The sequence below is a fragment of the Genypterus blacodes genome, unplaced genomic scaffold, assembly GCF_046128005.1.
Source record: "Genypterus blacodes isolate CSIRO-AG114 ecotype Tasmania unplaced genomic scaffold, CSIRO-AGI_Gbla_v1 ptg000348l_1, whole genome shotgun sequence".
Lineage (NCBI taxonomy): Eukaryota > Metazoa > Chordata > Actinopteri > Ophidiiformes > Ophidiidae > Genypterus > Genypterus blacodes.
In genome coordinates, this window is record NW_027467132.1 from 1068768 (window position 1) to 1080189 (window position 11422).

The 11422-nt window shown below is 44.0% G+C and overlaps 1 protein-coding gene across 1 annotated transcript; it reads left to right on the plus strand.

The window, feature by feature from the left end:
- The first annotated feature begins 5168 nt into the window (after positions 1–5168).
- Positions 5169–11364, plus strand: tecrl2a (trans-2,3-enoyl-CoA reductase-like 2a). The gene is made up of 13 exons (XM_076138090.1): positions 5169–5253; positions 7976–8026; positions 8117–8168; positions 8327–8371; positions 9098–9201; positions 9284–9399; positions 9544–9649; positions 9896–9968; positions 10075–10118; positions 10212–10269; positions 10395–10483; positions 10571–10616; positions 10728–11364. Exons 1-13 carry the CDS (start codon positions 5230–5232, stop codon positions 10853–10855), a joined length of 936 nt encoding a protein of 311 aa, XP_075994205.1. The 5' UTR covers positions 5169–5229; the 3' UTR covers positions 10856–11364.
- The last annotated feature ends 58 nt before the right edge of the window (positions 11365–11422 follow it).

Consider the following 11422-nt stretch of genomic DNA (forward strand, 5'->3'; position numbering starts at 1 on the left):
AAAGAGGAGCCGGCGTCGCTGCTAACCAGAGCCTGGTATCTGCGCTTAATGTGCTGAAACGTTTACTTCATCTTTGTTTGGATGCAGACTTTCAGCGTAGTTAGCATCAAGGATTCTCCTCACAGCCTCTGTTGTTTACCCGGCAAAGGCATACATTAGGCCCTGATTGTGTCTGTTGGAGAGAGTCGGGTTTTCATTTGGTGATAATAGATATTTGCGTGTATATTGTAAACAAAACGGTACAAACATTGCTTTTGAATAGATGCTTGAAAGGTTTCAGTGTTTTCTCCACCAGGAGGAGACGGAGTAGAGATGCGAAAGCAATCTGACAGACATTGTGTTGCGTTCAGGGACTTACCTGTATGGATGATGGAGTCAGATTGTACTTTGAGAAGCAACATCTGTCAAACAATTAACAACATAAACAAACATTATTATCCTGACTCTGTACTTATGTATAATAAATTCCCCATTAATTGTGTCTGTGATTTGTTGCTACTACCAGCTGAGTACATAGCGGCGTAACAGAAATGGACAGGGAGGTAAAACAAGTCTTTAATGAGGCTTCACATCTCATCACATTTGTTTTGGCCTGCAGCAGGAGTCCGCACCGCTCCGTCTACACACCGACTCAGGCCGACAACAACAGGCAGAGTAAAGTCTCTCACGAGCTTCAATACACAAGCCAGAGCATGTTAAAGATGATCAAAGGGAGACACTTGAAAGAAAGAATGAATTAAGAATTAAAGCGACTCCTGGTGCATCTTCACCTGAGTGCTGTGTCTCTATCTCCCCCTACTGGACACAAACTGTTTGACCGCACAGCAGGATGGAGTGATGTGTAGCGGAGCATGATTGACTAATATATAGTCCCTATACTATAAATTAGTTTGTGGGTTTTAATTTAAAGCAGGCACGCAAAACCAAACTGTGGATTTGATGGAGTATAAAATTAATAAATAAATCACTTCAAGCCGGCAACCTGTTTTAATGCAAAGTCATATTCATCAGGTATGCCAGCTGGGAGGCTCATTCACATTCTGCTCCATAGCTCAGTAACTCTCAGGTTCACATCCAGAGCCTCCAGGAGGCCGAGCTGCAGGGGCCTTTTACCCAGCAGGAGCCCCCGGCCATAAAGGCTCATGGATGGAGTGCAATTCACTTTACATTGATTTCTTTTTATGATTGAGCCTTTCCCGGACATTGAAGGCATCTTAGAATTTTGGATAATCCTGCACAAAATGGATGCGTCCATGGTCCAGTGCTTCAATGTGTCCCTGACATAAAGTAAATAAAGAAAGATTGATGACTAAGGTGTCTACACAAACACTTCCCCCCACCTCAGGATTATGCTTCAGAGGCTCAGATGTGTGTGTGTGTGTGTGTGTGTGTGTGTGTGTGTGTGTGTGTGTGTGTGTGTGTGTGTGTGTGTGTGTGTGTATTCACACAGTCGGTCTGCAGGCTCTGAACTCTGGGAGGAAGGTGGAAGCTGCCAGCCCCCGTCACACCTCCTAACCTTCCACCGTGCCGCTTACATTCAACTGAGGCCTTTGGTCCTTTTTCTTCTTCTTCTTCTGTCGACATTTCCTCACTGTGGCTCCAATAAAGCCCCGAACTAGAATGAGTCGGCGTCCTTAGAAGTTGTAGAAGGCTGCAGGCTGAAGGAAAAGTCAATAATGACCCTGTGGAGCTCTGGGTGACATGCCCTGGCTACATGCCCTGCCTATGCTACGCTCAGACTTTTCATCATATAGCTGCATGAACTCCCTCCTCATCATCAACATCCCATTCATCTGTTCAAGGTCAGTAAGAGCCACATCAATGTTGGTTTAAAAGAATGGGGAGATTAATATGAGGTTGAGCAGAATGCATGCCTGTTTGTTAACTCTGTGTATTATTAAAGAAATGAAGCAGATGATTTCTATGAGCTTGGATTTATGCTTTCAATTCTGCTGTGTTGAAATGTAGCAGTGAGTGCTGACCTCTCCCGGAGGCACTGACCACACTGACCAGCAGAGAGCAGTCTCATCCCACACAGGGGAAGCCTGGGGACATCTGGGAGTGGAAGATGTTGTATCAAATAACAAGGAACTCATGAAGAGAAGAAAATCTATAATGGGATAGTTTGCCACTCTTACAAATGCTGAAGTTTCAGTACTTTTGAAGTTCCTGTCACAGTAATGAAGGACTCTCAACAGTGGCGTCTGCAGACTTATCTATCCTCAATGTTTTCATACCAGGTGTCGTAGTTACGTCCTTGTCTTTACTTTTAAAGAACACGTCTTGGTAACACACAACAAACTAAATACTGAATGTATTTCTTTGACCCTGGCTGCTGCCTGGATCATTCTTCTCTGTCCAGCTGTCAGCCTGCGGGGACGAGCAGCTGACTCTCATGACAGGTGACCTCGCTGCCCGGGCTGTCAGTGCCAGCAAGGAACGCTCACTAACCTGTGTGTGTGTGTAAAGCCAAGGTGAGTCGTGATCGTACGCCTGCCGTCTTCCACAACGCAGGAACAGAGCAGCTGTGTGCCTGACTGAAAGACTAAACGACCCGAGCCTCTCTAAAGACCCAGTGACTAAATGTTGCTTTATATATCTGATCTTTTAAGCATTTGCACTGGAAAAGGCACAGTTTCCATTACGTGCCAACAGTTTAGGGGCTCAGTAATCTCCTCTACTGGCTCACCAGAGGAAAGGAAAACCATCAGGCTGTTTAAATGCTCTCTGCAGACTCACTTTCAGCTCTATAACGCATCCCTCCGCTCTTAAACCAGCAATTTCCTCTCTTTGAAGTGAAGTCAAAATGCTGGGATGTCACACACTATTCCCACGACAACGCAAACAAGCCGCTACTGATCTAATATGGCATTACAAAGGTCATGGATTGGGGATCGTCCTCTGGGGATCATGAATACAATGAGAACATTTAATTTGGATGTTTGGAGGTAGAAACTTTGGCGTGATTGTAGATAGAAAAGCTGAATCCCACAGAATTTGGCCGCAAACAAAGGCTGCAAACTGGCAACCGCTGAAATCTTTAGTGAATAGATTTTATTTTTGTTATGACTTTTTGTTATCCAATTAGTGAGCTCCATCTGTGTCAGCGCCTTAACGGAGAACACAAGACTGAAACAAATGATTCACCCATGCTGTAATTTTAACCAAGCACAATAACAAGATAATGAGCCCCTCTATGCGCATAACATTAGCCTAAGATACAGATATAAATAGATACCACCTTTCATGTTCCAAAGGCATTTAGCTTTGGTTTCAGCTCCTCAAAACTGCAGTAAGAGGCCCTGAAGTCAAACAAAACCCCAAAACATTAAAGTCCTGTCCTCTGAACACCACTTACTGTACCTCCTGCTATTTAGAGGAAAGCAGCCTCGTTTAAAACCACTTTCTAATTAATGCTATTTATTAATTTGACACAAAGTCCATGGAGGGAAAGTTTGACATCTGTGTCCTCGCGAGATGACTAAGGCCTTCATCTGAATACTAACAAGCTCCTGAGAATAGAGATTTATTATTTTGTGTTTTTAAAATGTTGATGGTGTGTGTGTGTGTGTGTGTGTGTGTGTGTGTGTGTGCAGCAGGTCAGTTCAGTCTCTTCAGACGGGCCACGCAGCTGCTGTTTGGATTCGGCAAGTGGGTGATTCAATATTTGATCACCACGGAGAGAGAAGGACAAAGAAACGTGTATCTCAGTGTTTCAGCAGCAGCACACTTGACAGCTGACATTGAAGCAGATTGTCTCTGATTTTAGACGGCAGTTCAAAGTGTGGCTGCCTGTTTAGAATGTTAGAGTTTCACACATATGCGATAGGAAAGGCTTTCAAAATGTGCAACAAAAGGAAAATAGGCAAATTGTATGTATTATTATCCTATTTGTGCTGCATTTCCATGTTATCTGTACTCAGAGATCCCTGCAGATGTCCTCAATAGTTATCATAGCATCATAGTTTAGGGATAACTTGTATAAATAAATGGCTGACTGTCACTGTGACTTTGTCTTTTCTGACGGTTTGAGCTCAGTCTGAACCTCACAGTGGAAAAACTGAAACCTATAAATATTACATCAAGCAGCAGACACACCAAACCAAACCGCTCACAGATACAAACCACTTACTGCTACATCAGGCATTAGGAATTCTGCTTGAAAAAAAATACAACAGACATTATAACTTACCTTCCAAAGTACAAACAGAAAATGAGGAATAAGTGAGGGAAACAGTTCCACACATCGATGACAAAGATCCACAGTTTCTACATCTGGACCAAAAATTTATCTGTTAAACACTGCAACATCCCAAAACCCTGAGCCCAGTTCAACCGAGGATACTTAGTCTTCTCCTCTAGCGCCACCATCGGGCCACATTTTCAACTCGTACCCAACAAGTATCAAAGATCTAAAGCTATAACTTCAAATTAAAAAGCCTGTTACAAAAAAATACATTTAACTTGTACTCAAGACCCCAACACTTGGACTTGTACTGTGGGGGGGAGGCGGGGGGGTATTTTGGTGCCCCATCCACGCCTTGTGAGGTTCATCTTCTGCTGACTCAGCGAAACTCTGCAGCAGAAGGCCAAGGCGGTTCATACCATAACTCTCACGCTGGCATGTGGGGAATGAGTTAGAACTGTGAAGACGGAAATGTCTACAAGAAATGTGTGTTTGTGTGTTTGTCCACTTCCTTTTATCCACGTTAGTCAGACTGTCTTTGCAGAACAAATGCTGTGTCTCTTCTTGTGTTCTTATTATTCTACTTTACTTTTTTAGCTGCACCTCTTTTGTCTCAGGTGGGCTTCAACTTTAGCCAAGTTTGACTCTGCCAAGCTCTTCCTCTGCTACCTGGAGCACAGGACAGAAGAGGAATGGCAAGAATTGAGGAGAAAGAAGGAGAGAGGCGAGGTTTCTGGAGCACCTTTAGTGATACAGAGTCTCAACACTATCCCAGAGAGAGAGAGAGAGAGAGAGAGAGAGAGAGAGGGAGAGGGGGAGAGGGAGAAAGAGAGAGAGAGAGAGAGAGAGAGAGAGAGAGAGAGAGAGAGAGAGAGAGGCTGGGAGGAATAAGAGGTCAGTCCAGCGTTTGTCCTCGAAAGGAGAGGAGCTACTGCATGTGTGTGTGAGGAATGAGTGTGTTTGTGTGTGTGGTGTTTGCACGTGCTGGTGTTTGAGGTCATTTTTGTTTCACCCTGCACAAAGAGGACACACACTCCGCCACCATGAGCCGGACCACCTACTTTGAGGTAAGAGTTAAGGGTCTTAGTTAAGGGTCTTATAGGAGCATTAAGGCCGCAAGTGAGCACAACAAGATGATGTCACTGATATACAATCAAACTGACCGGTTGTCTTCTTCGTTGAATGCTATTTTATCTTAGAGACGTTCTTTGTTGACATGTTGTTTAGTTTTCTCCAAAGGCGCAAAGAAAGTTTACAAGGCTCACAAGCATGTTGGGTTGAATCCTCATGTGTGTTTTTATTCCTGCTCCCCCGTCTGTCAGGCTCCACTGCAGAAGCACACAGATAAAGTGTAAGAGCAGCCAGCAGCAGCCTGTGTGCTGGAGGTAATTTACAGCGTGTTCTGGTCTGCGTGCCATGCTCACAGCTGCTGATACACGAAGGCCACATGCCAAATTAGCAAATATTTAAGAGGGGCGAGAGAGAGTGACAGCCTGGTGTCTGCTGCGTTACAGACAACTGCACAAAATCAATGCACAGAAAAGAAAAGAAGTGTAGATCACTTACAAGCAGGCTGAACAGCTGGGATGTACACATTATTGAACATATTTAGTATTGATTTGTGAACATAAACACATGATCACATTTGCAAACTGCACGCAGGAAACTTTGCCAACTTTCAGTCAAACAAGCAGCAAAAGTTTGGTCCTGCTGAGTTTCTCCTGCTGGATTCTGACTTCTGCAGCAGGAAGGGCACAAGGTTTCATTCTTCATCGTTACCTCATGCATATATTTATCATATAGTGCAATTAAATATAATACAGATATATACTGTAGGTTGTTGCTGTCCCGGTTGAGACTCAGCCGAGGTTTAATGGGATGACCCTGTGGTTCAGGATCAGCCGTTACATTCGTCAGCTTTCACATTAGGAGCAGCTATTGCAGCCAGGAGACTCCTTTAATTGTGTTCCATTCTCTGGATGATCGATGAATACAATGAGAACTACAGATGGCAGTTTGATCTGATGTCAAACTAAGAGGTAACGATGCGTCTGTTTGTTTGTTTGTCTGTTTAAATGCACTCTGAATCAAAGAGTGAGCAGAAGTAAACACAGCGACTGGTACAAGCGTGTACATGTAGAGTGTGACCTGGCTGTGCTGTCAGCAGTGTCCTACATCCCCACGGGAGGACACACACGCCTCTGATAATCAGATTTACAAGGGCACCGCACAGCTGAGTGCACACTGTTTCACCCCACACACACATACACACACACACAGGTCTAATGAAACCCATGCACTTGGGATGCATTGACATGTGCCCGTGTAATGCAGCTAGGAAGGTTAGCAGATGGGAAACCAAACCAAGCCCGTCTCCCTTGATGCCCCTTTAGTGAGGCGACAGAATGCCAAGTGTTCAAATCCTATAAAGCATGTAGACACACACACACACACACACACACACACACACACACACACACACAAACACACACATGCACGCACACATACACATACAAACACACAGCGAAAGAAAAATAAGATTATTCCAGTCTAGTCTGAATTAAACACATTGGAATATTGTCAAGAAATTTCTGTCTTCAGGAGAATGTTATTTGTTAAATTTGCTGTAAAAAGCAAAGTATTATACCATTTTGAAAAATCAGTTTGATGGTAATATGTGGAAGGAAACAAAACAAGAATTAATCCCTGAAATTATTGATACATGCACAAATCTCTCTCTCTCTCTCTCTCCCTCTCCCTCACTCTCTCTCTCTCTCTCTCTCTCTCTCTCTCCCTCTCCCTCTCTCTCTCTCTCTCTCTCTCTCTCTCTCTCTCTCTCTCTCTCTCTCTCTCTCTCTCTCTCTCTCTCTCCACTCAGCAAATCTTTAGGTATCCATTAGCGGGTTATTACACCGTCCAGTAAAGGGAACCAATTTAGCCGGGACAGCTCTGCTGAGCAGCACAGTATGGAGTGCTTTCAGGGCAGATTGTAGAGCGCCACCCACCATTCTCCATGCATATGCCGTACATCACCCCTGACACGGTCTAATTAAGATGAAAAAGATGTGCATTACAGACCACAGGACACGGAGTTGCCTTTTTTACAACCTCCGCCTTCATCCTGATTGAGATTACTGTTGATCAGGAAAACGCCTCGCATTTGGCAGCAGGCCCAGCGGTGAAGATGTGATGTGCTTAGCTTTTATGTTTTCATATCTGCTTTGTTGTATTTATATGGCAGGATCAAGAAAACGCCATAATCAGATTGCTTTCAGTGTTTTGGTTGAACAGTGTGTGTATCTGCTGGCGTCACAGATTTCCCCTCTGTTACCCATCTTCTCTGTTTAAAGCAGCTGTGTCGGGGTTTTGTGTTTTCAGGCAAATTTCCCATAAGCCCCGTTGCTTCCTGTTGTAAAGAGAATGTTGATTTGTTGTGTGACTTAATGAATCACAAGAGGGATACGAGCCAATAACAGCCGGAGCAGGAAACAGGACAGGAGGGCACAGGGAAGGGAAGGATGACTCACATGAGAGCCAAACAGTAAACAGAAGAGGTTCCATTGTGTGACAATGCAGCAATTCCTTCAAAATCTGTCCTGAAAGCACAACCAGGCACTGCTCCACACACTCACACAGCAACAAGCTTCAAACAGGGCTGTGTGTGGCAACAGCCATGAGTCAAAGGAGCAAATCAATGAGCTCCCATTCATCTGGATAGGATTGATTCTATGCAGATTGTACTGAGTGATTGTGTGTGTGATCTTATACATGTGTGTTCCTTCCACACAGGTGGAGGTCCTGGATGCCAAGACCAGGGAGCAGCTTTGCTTTATGGATAAGGTATCAGCCCACAGACAGCTGGCTCATCAATAATAGTAATAATGATAATAATAATAACAAATCCAAGTTGATCTTATGTTTGTGTTCCAGGTGGAGCCTCACTCCACTATAGGAGAGATCAAGAACCTTTTTCACAAATCATGTGAGTACAATTCATCACAATTTAATGTTTATGACAATCATGCAGTGGTAGATCATTATTGGCCAAATAAACATTAAGAAAATTAAGTTTTAGTAAATGTTATTGTGCGTGTGTGCGTGTGTGCGTGTCTGTGTGTGTCTGTGTGTGTGTGATCATAGATCCTCACTGGTATCCAGCAAGACAGGCCCTAAAGCTGGACCCCAGTAAGTAGCCCAGTCGTCATCGTTTTAAAGTTACATCGTTTTGATCTAAGACAACTATTTCCTCTCAGAGTTTAATTGGACACTTGGACAGTTCATGTTTTGTCCTTGAGTTTTGATTTGTCTCTTCCGGCGAGCAGCTGACACTGTTGCGATGGTATTAAGGGATGATTATGTGCATTTACACCGATCTTCACTCAGTGGACCAAAGCCACAGAGACATGTTGCTGTGCTTCTGTTCTGCATGGACTTGGGCTCTGTCTAGTTACTGGAAAGCAATGACAGAGCATAACGTTTGTCTAAAAAGCGATCTGGGTCAATTCCCTCTGTGGTTACTCTAAAAATATCATCTAATTAGTGCATTATCCAAGCGGCTGTGTCACCTTTAGCTGTGCAGCAGACTGGACTGTTGTGTAATTTATGTGCACTGGAAACACTTTTCTTAATTTCCTTTCAGGATTTAATGAAGAGTTCAGCTAATTTGTTGTAGCTTTAGGGATTTAATTCTGCCATCCAATGCCAGATAATCACTTTACTTTCAGAAGGAAAACTCAATCACAGCTCTTGTGTATCTATCCATCCAGGTTCAATACACACCAGTCTATGCCCACACACACACACACACACAGACCCAGTGGGGTGTGTGTGTGTCTCTAGACTGCAGTATGATGGATGTACGCCACCATTTTAGATGAAACTGAACTCCTGCACAGTGTTTCCTTCTTGCAGAGGGGAAGTCACTCAGAGACGATGAAGTCCTGCAGAGTCTTCCTGTTGGGACCACAGCCACCATGTACTTCAAAGATCTGGGTCCTCAGCTGGGCTGGACCATGGTAAGATGGCCTCTGTGTACACATGTGAGATACAAATACAAACCAAAGCAACTGGATGATTTGTTATGGTTTTGGTTTTCAGGTGTTTCTGGCCGAATACATGGGGCCTCTGCTCACCTACCTCCTTTTCTACTTCCGTGTTCCTTGCATCTACTCACACAAACACACCTTCACCCCCAGCCCGCACCCCGCTGTGACGTAAGTGGAACTAGAAACTTAACTTCACAGCTTTCACTGCATTCAGAGTTGAAGCAGGCCAGAGTTATATATTTTAGAATCTGCCATATTCATGCTGTTGACTGAAATCCGCCCCTCTCCCTCCTCTGCCGCTCTCTCTCTCAGAGTAGCCTGTGCCTGTCATACCTTCCACTATGTGAAGAGGCTGATAGAAACCATCTTTGTGCATCGTTTCTCCTATGGGACCATGCCGCTCAGGACAATAGTCAGGGTGAGGAACACTATTCTGACTCTGTTCTGCTATTTAGGCTCCGCTCTTCCTCTTTTTCTTCTGCTAGCTGTTGTGATACAGATCTGAGCCTTTGCACTGGGACTTGGCTTCTAATACAGACAATTACCTGCACCACTCTCAGATCTGGGTCTTTATGAGTGAATGAATGAATGTCCTGCCCATCTAATAACTTAAAGAGATACCAACATTTTCATTTGCATGTACTTTTCTGATGTCTTGTCACAGAATTGTGTCTATTACTGGGGCTTCTCAGCTTGGTTAGCGTATTACATCAACCATCCTCTTTATACACCGCCAAGTAAGCCTCTCTCTCTCACACACACACACACACACACACACACACACACACACACACATTCTCAGTTCCCTTTAGCGAGTCATTACCAGAGTATTTCTCTTCACAGCGTACGGGGATTTACAAGTCAACTATGCATTACTCATATTTATGGTACGTATTCCTGACACACACTCTCACCCAGCATCAGTGTGTGCATGATGAGGTGTGTCAGTGAGACGTGTAACGCCTGTGATGTGCCTACAGATGTGTGAACTGGGAAACTTTTCCATTCACCTGAGCCTAAACACCCTGAAAGGCGACGGTGAGTAGATGGGTTATGTCGTGTTTACTTCAGGAGCAGCGGTGTTGCGTGCTTTCATGTGCTTTCATGGATCTTAAAGGAACATTCTAGGTTTTGACAAGATTGTTCCTCCTTTTTTTTGCCAGGAACTAAGATCAGAAAGTTCCCTAATCCATCAAAGAACCCTTTCACATGGCTGTTCTTCTTCGTCTCCTGCCCAAATTACACATATGAGGTAATGACAAACATGGATAATAAAACAGGGATGAAGTAACGTCCATGATTGTGTGTTTAGCTCTCTGTTTACCTTCCTTACACACAGGTTGGAGCCTGGGTGAGCTTCTCAATCATGACACAATGTCTGCCAGGCAAGTAGATTATCTGTGTTTACCCCCAAGTAGAACAATAGTTTCAATTGACATCTCTTTCTGTGTGTTATGGTCTCATAGATCAATGTCCTCTTGTGTTCTGTCTTCCAGTGGCATTGTATACATTGTTAGGGTTCATCCAGATGAGCATCTGGGCCAGAGGGAAGCACAGAACCTACAGCAGGGAGTTCAGAGACTATCCCGGCCTGCGGATGGCCATCATCCCCCTGATCCTCTGAAAGCATTACAGCAAACACAAGGGTCAACTCCATCTTCACTCTTACTTTGACTCCAGCACTATGCAAAGGTTCCTCATTATCACAGCAGGGACTCAGAGGAGAGAGACTGGGAGCTGCAGATGTTGAGGCTATGAAGGTTTTGTTTTACTTTCTAAGGAGACATAAACATTCAAGCCTAAGCATTGTTCCAAATTAGTTCCAACTCTGGGTTTCATATTCTGACGTGGCCTCATTGCTGCAGACTATTTAAGCTTTTCTAAGGTTATGTTATGTCAGATTTAGACGTCCCTGACTCAGATGCTGCTCTCTTGTCAGGTGTTCAGGGTAAGATAGGACATAATCCCACATGTGTCCCCATAATAAAGTGCCTGATCAATCCTACTAACAGACTAGAATGCTAATGTTTTTATATCTGTGGAACAGTCTCAGGAGGAAGTGTTGATATTGAAGTATAGCTGCATATAAAGCCTGTAAGTCTTAGATCCTTTACTTCAGTGACAATGTAACTAAGTGTAACTGCTGCATCTGTCAGTTATAGCTGCTGTGATTTCATGTCAAATCTCAGGT

What these genes read in the sequence shown, in the direction of transcription:
- tecrl2a (XM_076138090.1), top strand. Translation starts at nt 5,230, where the DNA reads ATGAGCCGGACCACCTACTTTGAG. An exon ending in GCCGGACCACCTACTTTGAG is followed by an intron (nt 5,254 to 7,975) that starts GTAAGAGTTAAG and finishes CCTTCCACACAG; the next exon opens with GTGGAGGTCCTGGATGCCAA. An exon ending in TCCTCTTTATACACCGCCAA is followed by an intron (nt 9,969 to 10,074) that starts GTAAGCCTCTCT and finishes TTCTCTTCACAG; the next exon opens with CGTACGGGGATTTACAAGTC.